Source organism: Mastomys coucha, unplaced genomic scaffold (genome assembly GCF_008632895.1).
Source record: "Mastomys coucha isolate ucsf_1 unplaced genomic scaffold, UCSF_Mcou_1 pScaffold22, whole genome shotgun sequence".
NCBI classification, from domain to species: Eukaryota; Metazoa; Chordata; class Mammalia; order Rodentia; family Muridae; genus Mastomys; species Mastomys coucha.
The window spans coordinates 115248256-115260495 of NW_022196905.1; the positions used below are offsets into that span (position 1 = coordinate 115248256).

General features: G+C 45.4%; 1 protein-coding gene across 1 annotated transcript in view; it reads left to right on the plus strand.

The window, feature by feature from the left end:
- Brap (BRCA1 associated protein) overlaps window positions 1-10951 on the plus strand; it is a 30510-nt gene extending 19559 nt beyond the window's left edge. Inside the window, exons 6-11 of the mRNA XM_031391140.1 lie at window positions 468-543; window positions 930-1068; window positions 1541-1650; window positions 5499-5588; window positions 7177-7280; window positions 8881-10951. Coding sequence (XP_031247000.1) covers window positions 468-543; window positions 930-1068; window positions 1541-1650; window positions 5499-5588; window positions 7177-7280; window positions 8881-9244 — 883 coding nt within the window. The 3' untranslated portion in view covers window positions 9245-10951. The remainder of the gene's footprint in view (window positions 1-467; window positions 544-929; window positions 1069-1540; window positions 1651-5498; window positions 5589-7176; window positions 7281-8880) is intronic.
- The last annotated feature ends 1289 nt before the right edge of the window (window positions 10952-12240 follow it).

Consider the following 12240-nt stretch of genomic DNA (forward strand, 5'->3'; position numbering starts at 1 on the left):
CTTCTTTTTGCCTTGGTAGGTGCACACATACAAATGACAATAAGCCTTTTTTAAAAATTGGCTTGGAATGGTATAGTTGTAAATGCATTTAATTCTAGCACATGGGAAGCAGAGGCAGGCAGATCTCTGAGTTATAGGCCAGCCTGGTCTACCTAGCAAGTGCCCAGGTCAGTCAAGCATACATAGTGAGACCTTGTTTCAAAAAAGCAATAAAAATCATTGGCTGTGTGTGGTCACATCTTGAGTCTTAGCACTTGCGATCAGTGGTAAGCTGTTCTCAGTGAGCTTGACATAAACATGATCTACATAGTGAGTTCATGGCAGCTAGGATTATGAGATCCTGCCTCCATTATGTAAATAAATTTGAGAGATAAGAAAGCAAAAAAGATAGCAAAAAGAAGGGAGGTTCAGAGTCTAGTTTTCAACCACTGTATATAACTTCATCCTCATTTTCATGTCCTGGATAGATGTCCTGTGTGCCGGTACTGTCAAACGCCAGAGCCTGTGGAAGAAAACAAGTGTTTTGAGTGTGGTGTTCAGGAAGTAAGTAACTGGGGAAGTGGGATAATGAGTGGCTCTATCAGTCTGGGATTCTTTCCTGCCCAGTGCAGCTTCCATTCTTTGTGAGACTAATTCTTTTTTTGTCTGTAGTCAGGTGTGTGAGTACACAAATTCTTCATGCTTTTACTTGCTGTTATTCTTTTAAAAGACTGAGATGCCCACCAGTCAGTCACTTATGAATCTGTACTTAGGACTCTGCAAAAGCCAGAGAAGGGAAGTAGTTGACCAATAAGGACCCTGGAAGGTTGGGTCTTAGAATTGTGTTATTCAGAAGTCTATGGAAGAAGCTTGTAAGTCTTCTTGCCAAGCCCTGTGGGCCAGGTCATGTGCCCCTCCCCAGTCACCAACTGAGATCTCCTGATTTGCAGAACCTCTGGATTTGTTTAATATGCGGACACATAGGCTGTGGGCGGTATGTGAGTCGGCATGCTTACAAGCACTTTGAGGAGACCCAGCACACGTATGCCATGCAGCTCACCAACCATCGAGTCTGGGACTATGCTGGAGGTGCGTGCTCGACCGTTTCCTATTTTAGATTTTTTTCCTGTGAAAATCTCTCACAGCTTGCAGTGGCAAACTCAGAGGGTGCCATGCTTTGGGAACACCCGAATCAAGAATTTTAGGGACAATTTAGATGTTTGTTCTTATCCCCTCTCACTCTCTAATGGTCAAATGATTGGCCAGTTTTAAAGAAAAATCATACATCAGTTCATTTAGATTTCTAAAAACAAACAAACAAAAAAAGTGTTTCATAGTTAAAAGCATAGAGAACTGGCTGTGTGATGGTGGCTCAAGCCTTTAATCCTAGCACTCAGGAGGCAGAGACAGGTGAGTGGATCTCTGTGAGTTTGAGGCCAGCCTTGTCTACAGAGCAAGTTCCAGGACTGCCAGTGTTACACAGAGAAACCCTGTTTTGAAAAAGCACAGTGAACTTTTCATTCCTAAAAAGCTGCCTCTGGCTGACTTCTCCTTTCTTTAGATAATTATGTCCATCGACTGGTTGCAAGCAAGACGGATGGAAAGATCGTTCAGTACGAGTGTGAGGGCGACACCTGCCAGGAAGAGAAGATAGATGCCTTACAGTTAGAGGTGAGATGTTCTTAGCTGTCACTTAGCAACTGCTATTGCTTTGTGTTTCCGTTCTCTGGAGAAAGGTGCTTTGACCTTTTCATGTTGTCATCTGCCCTGTGTCATTGCTGGGAAGAATTTCTAAAATGCTTCTTTTTTGAAAATCTAAGCTTCCCTAAGCCTTACTACTATTTTGCTGTGATGTTCCTGGTTGTCCTAAGTTCAAGTTCATTAGTTAAGGCAGCTCAGGTTATCTTCCACAGCAACAATGAAGCCAAAAGGTAGCATGTTGCTGTAGGTGGCTCCACAGAAGCTGGGAATGGAATAGAGTGGGTCAGAGAGGATCCAGCAGCACCCTTCTTCCCTGGTCATTCATGTGTAGCTGTATGTTTAATGTGTGTGTTTGTGAGTTAGGGGCTCTGTTACTTAAAGGCATTTTGGTTTTTTTTTTTTAAAGATTTACTTATTTATTTTATGTATATTAGTACACATTGTAGCTGTGCCGCTAGTTGTGAGCATTCATCTCCTTGTTGGGAATTGACTTTTTTTTTTTAAGGATTTATTTTATTTATTTTATGGGTATGAGTACACTGTAGCTGTACAGATGGCCATGGCTGCTGGAAATTGAACTCAGGACCTCTACCGGCCCTGCTTGCTCCTGCCCCGCTCGCTCTGGCCCAATTCACTGTAGCTGTTTTAAGATCCACCAGAAGAGGGTGTCAGATCTCATTACGGGTGGTTGTGAGCCACCATGTTATTGTTGGGATTTGAACTCAGGACCTTTGGAAGAGCAGTTGGTGTTCTTACCCACTGAGCCAGTTCACCAGCCCCTGCATTTTGGTTTTATATATTTGAAGAACCAACACATTTATGAGCACACTGGGATTTTCCTTCTGAGAAGCAAAGACTGCCTGTCACAGATGCCATGCACACAGGGCAGTCCTGTGCTGCACTTGTTTGCTCGGTCATATTTGGTTGTCTTTTGTGGATTTGGTTTGGTTGAAGACAGGGTCTTATCAAGTAGTTCCAATTGACCTCAAACTCATGATCCAACTGTCCCCACTTCCTTGGTGATCGAATGACAGGAGCAAGCTAGCATGCCCACACAAAATTCTTGTTAATGAGGGGGAAGAATAAATCCTGTTTTATGTAAATTTAAAAAAAGTTTAACCAGGAAAACTAACCCACACCCCTGGCTTTAGAGGGAATGGACTTTGGAAGTTAGTTCATTTGTAAACTCTTTGAAATTTATTTTTTCATTTAATATGTATGAATTTCCCTGCATATGTGTCTGTACATGCTTGGTGCCCGAGGAAGCCAGAAATAGTCCTCAGATCCCCTGGAACTGGATTTATAGACAGTTGTGAGCCATATCTGTGTGCTGGGGATTGAACCTGGGATCTCTAGAACAGCCTATGTGTTTTCCCACTGAGCTATCTCTCTAGTTCCTCATTTGTAGACATTATAGCTCTGATAGATTTAGAAAGTGGCCTTCAATACAGCTTCTACTCTTTTTTTTTTTAAAAGATTTATTTATTTATTATATGTAAGTACACTGTAGCTGTCTTTAGACACGCCAGAAGAGGACATCAGATCTCATTACAGTTGGTTGTGAGCCATCATATGGTTGCTGGGGTTTGAACTCAGGACCTCTGGAAGAGCAGTCAGTGTTCTTAACAACTGAGCCATCTCTCCAGCCCCAGCTTCTACTCTTAATAAATTACCATATTGACAGAAAAAAAAAAGTAAACCCTTGACATTCTTTAGAATAAGTATCTCTTCCATATGAATGCTGACTAAGGGTGCCATACACATTTTAGATACTCAAAAAATAGTTTATCAGGTTAGAGTTGTATAGACCTCAGTGGTAAGAAACCTACTCAGCTTTTACCAGACACTGGATGTTCTGGAACTCACTGGCCTTGAAGTCAAGAGATATGCATGTTTCCCGCATGCTAGGATTAAAAACGTGTGGATGCCCCACCACACCTGACCTTGCCTACAAGTCTTCACACCCATAGCCCCATCTCGCTGTATCCACACCTAGCATCTTTGTTGTCCTTTGAGTTGAAGAAGCCCAGTGGCTGGTCCTGTTTCTCCAAGTGCAGGTAGGTATCTGTTCATGTCTCATGTCTGTCAACAGCCTCTAAATCTCCTCTACTCCCAGAAGTCTTAGCAGCCCTACTGCAGCCTGGTATACTAACCTACCTTTGGCCACAAAGTACTGTGAGTTCATGTCATCATGTAGCAGTGGAGATCCAGAGACCAAATGTAGCCCTCATTTCCAGATTTCACAGTCTAGGCAGGGTGGTTGGTAGGTAAACTTTCAAGTAAGTGCTACTGTAGTTCTAGTGGAAGTGCAGCGGGGACATTTCCCCAGGGTGCTGAGATAGGGATTGGTTAGACTTTTTTTTGTGGGGAGAGGTGCTGAATATGGAATCAAGAGTCTCATGAATGCTAACCTCACACTTTACCACTAAACTATACCTGTAGCCCCAAATTTTACATAAAATCAAAGCCTCTTTTGTTTGTTTGTTTTGTTTTGTTTTTCGAGACAGGGTTTCTCTGTGTAGCCCTGGCTGTCCTGGAACTCACTCTGTAGACCAGGCTGGCCTCAAACTCAGAAATCTGCCTACCTCTGCCTCCCAAGTGCTGGGATTAAAGGTGTGTGCCACCACTGCCTGCTTCAAAGCCTCCATTCTTAAAACTGTTTGGACTGGAATAAATTTGTATAAATGTACATTTACACTAAAGAGGTAGAAATATGAAGATTCGGAGCTCAAATCCATCCTGGGCCTTTGAGACGAGTCTGGGCTATAAGAGACCCTGTATCAAAATTATAAACATGTTAGAAAGATAGCTCAGTCAGTCAGTTGTTGCCATGCCAGCATGAGGACCTGAGTTCAGTTCCCAGAAACCAAATTTTAAGAAAATAGAAGTGGTGGTACAAGTTTGTAACCCCAGCACTGAAGTGATGGACCTGGATAGATCCCTGGGGCCCATTGGCCAGCCAACCTAACCTACCTGGTGAGTTCTAGGCCAGAGAGAGACCCTATCTCAAAACTAAAGTGGACAGTACCTGAGGAATGACATTTAGAGCTAATTCTGCCTTCCCACGTGTACACACATGGATAAAATACATGGGCTGGAGAGATGGCTCAGTGAGAGCACATATTGCTCTTATCTGAAGACCTGAGTCCAATACCTAGCACCCACATCCGGTAACTTGGAACTGTCTGTAACCCCAGCTCCATAGAAGCTTGACACACTGACTGCTGTGGTCGCCTGCATTCATGTGTATGTGCCCCCCGTACATATAGTTAACAATATAATAATGATGATGGTGATGAGGAGGAGGAGGAGAAGGATGATACATACGGAACATTTTAAAGACAAAAATAAGCTTATTTTTACATTTTTTCACAGCTAGATTGCAGGTTCCACTCTGTACCTCTGACACAGTGCCTGTTGATTTTAGTTGAACCCAAGTGTAACATACTTTCTGGTGAGCCTGGCATGGTAGTACAAGCCTGAAGTCCCCAGTTGGTGAAGTTGGAAGGTTGCCAGTGCCTCAAGTGTAAGATGGCAGGGCAAGACCATGTCCTTATGTCCTTATTCTTTCTCTCCTATTCATTTTGTCTTCTCCTGGCTTTAGTTAGGTCAGCCAGGCTGGCCTAGAGTGTTGGGATTAAAGGCATGCCCCCGTCCCAGCCCAGCAGGTGTTTGTTTGTTCTAATTTCATGTGGTTTTATAGTGGTATGTGAGCACCACTGGCTGTGGAGACCTTGGCTCTAGAAGGAAGGCGTTCCAGAAGCTGTCAGGGTGACATAGTTGGTGATGGCTCTCATCTCCCATTGTTCTCTTTCTAGTATTCATACTTGCTGACAAGCCAGCTGGAATCGCAGCGGATATACTGGGAAAACAAAATTGTGCGCATAGAGAAGGACACAGCAGAGGAGGTAACTGACTTGGTGACTGAAATGCCATAGCACGGTGGCTGCTGGGTGGAGAGGGCAAAGTCCAGGGAACGGGACAATAAGGCTCTTCCCTTTGATGGCTGATGAGGGAGAATTGTTCTCTCTAAAAGGAAATTGTCCACTTATAGGGTTTTGATTGTTGGGATCTTAAGGTGTAGTGTCTGTCACTTGTCAGAACTAGCACTTTGTACAATCCCAATAAGAATGTAAAAATGGGTGAGTGTAAAAATGGGTAGGCAGTACTCAGTGACCACCCAGCCTCTGCTGCCTCAGTGAATTTAGTCTAGGCCCCTCCCACCACAACCCAGACCCCATGGAAGTCTATGTGAAAGTTTTGCAACATAGGTCAGTTGCTGGCATGTCAGCCTGAGAAGAGTGGCTTTGGGAGCTAGGTGAGCTTCTGCAACTTTGTAAACTGAGGGAAATAAATTAGGCAGAAATGGTGGAGCGTCTGTGGTCTCCCTGAAGAATTACTAGTTCAGAGCTGCAGTTACCAGATTTTAACTGAGTCCCTTAAATGTGACATGAGTGGTGGCCTATGCCTGTAGCTCTATATACTCCAGAGGCAGAGGCAAGAGGATTGTTTAATCCCAGAAGTTTGAGGCATCATAATCTATATTTATTTTTTATTTTATTTTATTTTTATGTATATGTTTGACTATATGTCCATATGTGCAGTGCCTTTTGAAGCCAGAAGAGGGTATTAGCTCCCCTGGAATTGGAGTTACTAGTGGCTGTGAACTACAATGGGTACTAAGACCTAAACCAAGGTCCCCCGTACAAGGGGACACAATGCTCTTAACCAGTGAACCATCTACCCTGCACCCAAAATAATTTTTTTTTATTGGTTTGGTTTTAGATTTCTGCATATAGAATGTGATATGATTTTGCAGAAACCTGTCCAAAAGGCATAAGCTCTACAGGCTTCATTTTCTATTTTGTAGCATGTTCAAGTGCGCATAGAGAAGGACACAGCAACTCCCTTTTCAAGCAACTCTTGAGAGTTGCAGAGAAGAGGATTTGAGCATGTGCACATAGGTCTTGTGTGTGTCTCTAATAGCCATTTCTCATAGTAGTAAATGAAATCTTCATTTTCTAAATGATCCATCTAATAGCGTAGTCCCTCCTTCTGCTGGACTGTAGGTGAGAGGCTCCACTCCAGCTTCTCACCATTCTGGATGTCCATCAGCAGTTTCCCTGGCTATATACCAGCTCCTGGGCCTTGTTTATCCTAAAGAAAATTGTTCTCAGCCGGGCGGTGGTGGCGCACGCCTTTAATCCCAGCACTTGGGAGGCAGAAGCAGGTGGATTTCTGAGTTCGAGGCCAGCCTGGTCTACAGAGTGAGTTCCAGGACAGCCAGGGCTACACAGAGAAACCCTGTCTCGGAAAAAAAAACAAAAACAAAAAAAAAAAAATTCTCTCAATTTCTCGTGATTTTTGTTGCTGTCATAATTCCATTTAAATGGCTTGGCTTGACTTTATAAGTTTGGTTTGTCCTGGTTTTAGAGACAGTGGGAGGTGCAGTCCCAAGAACTGTATGAATCTGCCTGACCTCATTTGTGCTTTCAGATTAACAACATGAAGACCAAGTTTAAAGAGACCATCGAGAAGTGTGACAGCCTAGAGCTCAGGCTCAGTGACCTCTTGAAGGAGAAGCAGTCTGTGGAAAGGAAGTAAGTGTCCCTCAGATCTTAGCAGCCTTGAGTGCCAACAGGTTCTTCTACAAAAGCACCCTTGCTTCCTTGGGAACACCCTCATTTTTAGCATGTACATCATACAGGGTTTTGGGGGGTCTGCTTATACTTGGAGCAAAGTAACAGTGACTTCTCATTCATGTTGTTAGGGGCGAGCAAGATGACTCAGCTGCCAAGCCTGACAACCTGTGTTGGAGCCCAAAACTCACATGATGAAAGGGAAGAGCTGACTTCCACACATGTACACATACACAGAAATAAATGTAAAAAACAAACAAAAAAAAGATCCGATTGCTGTTCCACTTGAGGTGGGTGCCAGGTGGAACACCAAACTCCCTGCAATCCATGTACAGATAGATGCCTTCCATTTCTGCCTGCAGCTTCTGAGCCATCTTGGCTGAGAGCAAGTTAGGAAAAACATTTTGTCTAAGCTGGTGTCACAGACTCCCCCTTGGACAGAATCTAACAGCTAATGATGCTGAGCATGGAGCAAAATGCCCATGAGCAGCGTGGCAAGAACACCAGCTGTGCTGCAGTGGGGAGGGTGGTGTCACTGCTGGCTGTTGCTATCCTAATATTTAGTGGCACAGCATTTTCCCAGCATACACAAAGTCCTAGGGTTGATCCAAAGCATTGAAGAGGATGAGATTCCCTCCCTAGTTTCAGTTATCCTATACAGGTGTTTTTTGTGAACATACAGTGTAATAGAGGTACTTTTATTTGTTTAAACCGTTTCTCTTGTAGACTAAACTGGCCTCGAACTCAGAGATCTGCCTGCCTCTGCCTCCCAAGTGCTGGGATATAAAGGCTTGTACCACTATGTCTAGCCTAATGTTTATTTTTAATGGATTTTTAATGCCTTGGGAGGCAGAGGCAGGCAGATCTCTGAGTTCGAGGCCAGTTTAGTCTGGCCTTGAACTATTTGCCATTTGTGCACGCTCGTGTGTATATGTCTGTGTGTGTGCGTGCCTGTGTGGTGTAGTCGTTAGATTTCTTGCTTTATTGTTTCTCATCTTGGTTGTTTTGTTTTATTTTTGAAACTGGGTATTACTAGGTAGCCCTGGCTGGCCTGAACTCACTATATAGTGAGATCTGCCTGCCACTTTTGTCCCTGGTGCTAGGATTAAGAATGTGTGCCACAAAACCAAGCTTCAGTTTGGTGTTTTGGGATGGAGACTTATGCTGTGGCCTATATACTAGCCTTGAGTTCAAATCCTGTTGCTGGCTTAGCTTCCTGAGTGCTGAGGCTGGAGCCACTACAACCAGCTTTTTGGCATTCTGACACATGAAAATGGCACCTACCTCCTATGGTATCTCAATTTGTAATTCTCCATGGAGGAGTGAGCATGGAGGGCAGAGCACCCCCACTCTTGACTCCTTTAGCAAATTAGTGAGGTCATAGCACTCGTCTCAGAGAATGACACTTTCCTGGTGGCTTCCTCATCATGGCTATGTCTCTGACAGAGCTGCTACTGCTGAGCTCAGCAGGGAAAGGCTGCACTGATGGCTTCTGAGGTCCCGGAGCAGAAAGGACACAAAGCAGCTGAAGCCAGCTCTGTCTCCCTCTGGTTTGCTGCAGGTGCACTCAGCTGAACACCAGAGTGGCCAAGCTCAGCACGGAGCTGCAGGAGGAACAGGAGCTGAACAAGTGTCTGCGCGCCAACCAGCTGCTGCTGCAGAACAAGCTCAAGGAGGAGGAGAAGCTGCTAAAGGAAACCTGTGCCCAGAAGGACCTGCAGATCACCGAGATCCAGGAGCAGCTACGTGATGTCATGTTCTACCTGGAGACACAGCAGCAGATCAGCCACCTGCCTGCGGAGACGAGGCAGGAGATCCAGGAAGGCCAGATCAACATTGCCATGGCCTCTGCCCCCAACCCACCCTCTTCCGGTGCTGGAGGGAGGCTGCAGTCCAGGAAGGGCCGCAGCAAGAGGGGCAAGTGACCATCAGAGATGTGTCCCTGAGACTTCCTGGGCACCACAGAGTGTGCTGGGACCTTTGCTGAGCGGGAGGGTGGGCCCTAATAAGTACGTCTGAGGACGAACTGTGGTCGTGTGGCTCCTTCATTTGTTGCGTGTGGTGTGAGGAGATTAAAAGTGGGGGAAGTGTTGGCAACACTTTCCAAGCGTGAATCACAGAGCTCAGACACCTCCTGACCATTCTGCCGTCCAGCTGGGTAGCCCCCAGGCTTGTGCAGTTCTCCATTGTATTTATTCAGTTGGAGCACTTGCAGTTGGGTTCCAGGGTAAATCTATGACATGATGACCTTCCGAGCACTAAGGAAATTCCAGCATTGCCTAGCACTAAAGCACAGTGCCTCCCAGAGGCCCCAGCTGCCTTCAGGAGAGGAGCCTGCTGACAACTGCAGAGGATCTCTCCTGCCATCCATCCCTCCCTTCCCCTACAGAGTTGGAGAGCTGCTTGCATGTTAGAGAAGGGGCTAGGTTGTAAACCAGGCACAGGCTTGTCCTCAGCAGCCTGGCTTGAGGGCAGGAAATACTAGCAGCTGGCAGACAGAATAGACCCAGTGTAGGGAAGATGGCGACAACTCTCTTTATTTCTGACCACTCCATCCGAAATGTGCCTGTCCAATAAGAAAAGCCTTACTGGCTCCTCCTCAGCTCAGGTGACTGAGTCCTCCATCTAGCAGGAGTCCGCAAGCCTATGGAGAGGCCTCTGGCAAGCTGACGTGTGTTGCTGGGGTCAGTGTAAACTGACTGTTTACAGGCGGGGCTGCATGTTGATGTCGCAGCTAGAGGGAGCTTGGGCAGATTTCAGTTACTCTTTTATGATAGTTTCAAAGGCTGCTTCTCACTCCAGAAACTAGCTTCAGCAGAGCCTCTTCCAAACAGCCATACAATACTTACCGTGATGAACAGTGGGCTGTGTGCCTCTCTCTAGAGCCAGGAACATCAGGTAGCTTGGAACAAATTAATTGAACAGAACTAAGGGGACACCATGTTGGGATTTAGCTTCTAGAAGAGCCCAGGCAGTTGACAGCAGTATGTAGTAAGTACAGTTTAATTTTCTGCTTTATCATCAGCCAAAGGTTTAAAATGTCACACTTTAGGGACTTTTTTTTTTTTTTCCGACTGTCTGGACCTTGTCCTTTGACCGGAATGTCTGACATGTCACCACGTTGCCTGTGTTGCTAATCACCATCCAGTTCTGTGGAATATGCTGTAGCATTTCCCAAAACCCCACCTGTACAGTGAGTATGCTCAGACTCAACCTCTGTGGCTGACTCTTCCTTGGGCAGGCCAGCACTCCAGATCCTCAGGCCCGAGCCACACAGGCACCTGGAGCAGCCTCTTACAGAGCTTCTATTTTATCTAGGAGAGTTTTACACTGTTACAGTCTTGCCAGCTCAGCCCTGCTTGTCTTGCACATCTGACCTTGTAGAAGCTGGGGTGGGTGGTAGCATGCTAATTAAGAAGTAGTTTTCAAAGCTGGCTCCCCACCCAGCAGACCCGCTGCCCAGTGGAGAGCAGCACTTCACCACACAGGTTGGGAAAAATGCCTGGGAAGGCTGTGGCCAGAGGAAGCAGTCAATGGGCAAAGGTTTCCAAACTACTTGAAGGTCTTTTAAAAATGTTCCAAGAAAACAAAAATCAAGATGTGTAAATAAAATGTTATTTTAAAAGGTCAAAGAGTTATGTTTGAATCTGACCTTACCCAGGATGGATGCTGTCAGTGTGTTCTTCAGAACAAAGATGAAGCACTTGGCTTTCCCACATTCCCTTGGCCAATGAAGTCTTAACTAAAATAACCAGATACATTTGCATCTATGGTGTTGCATAGGAGCATGTGTCTTAAGAGTGTCAGTGGCTTTTGTTTGCTTGTTTGTTTTTCAAGGCAGGGTTTTTCTGTGTAACAGCCCTGGCTGTCCCGCAACTGTTTTAGACCAGGAGAGAGATCCACCTGCCTCTGCCTCAGTGCTGGGATTAAAGGCCTGCACTACCATGCCCAGTGAAATGAAAACATTTTTAAATGATGAGGTGGAAAACCTTTCCCTGCAGGACCCCTGAGTTTCCCCAGTGTTAGAGCCCCATTTCCCTCAGGACACCTGAGTTCCCCCAGTGTTAGAGCCCCATTTCCCTCAGGACACCTGAGTTCCCCCAGTGTTAGAGCTCCATTTCCCTTCCCTTCTGGGCTGTGCATGCTGTGTTTCCCCTAAGCCATTTACAAAGGCAGTTCTCACTTGTGCAGTAAGAACTTACTCCTGGAGAGAGGTGCTTATGGTCTCTATGCTAACTGGTCACTGTCTTAATCATGTTAGACCCTTTGTGTGTGTGTGTGTCCTTTCCTTACAGAAGCCACAGAAGGCTGATATGTGTCCTGCTCTGTCACTGCCATGTTTTGAGACAATGTCTCACTAAGCCTGGAGCTAGACTGGCAGGCAGCAAATCCCAGTCTTACTCTTGTCTCACTGCATTACAGGTCACATGGCTATGTCCAGCTTTTTACATGGGTACTTGGATTCGAACTTGGATCATCATGTTTGTACAGCAAATACCCATGGAGCAATCACCCCAAACACCACACCCCCTTTTTTAAAAAGTTTATTTATATTTTTATTATTTTTTCATTATTATTTTTTATTTTTTTGAAACAGGGTTTCTCTGTATAGCCCTGGCTGTCCTTGGAACTCACTCTGTAGACCAGGCTGGCCTCGAACTCAGAAATCCGCCTGCCTCTGCCTCCCAAGTGCTGTGATTAAAGGTGTGTGCCACCACTGCCCGGCTTTTTGTTTTACGTATGTGAGTACACTATCCCTGTCTTCAAATATACCAGAAGAGGGCATCAGATCCCATTACAGATGGTTGTGAGCTACCATGTGGTTGCTGGGAATTGAATTCAGTGCTCTTAACCATTGAGCCACCTCTTCAGCCCCCACCATCCCTTTTTAATAGAGTTTCACTGTAGCAAAGGCTGGCCT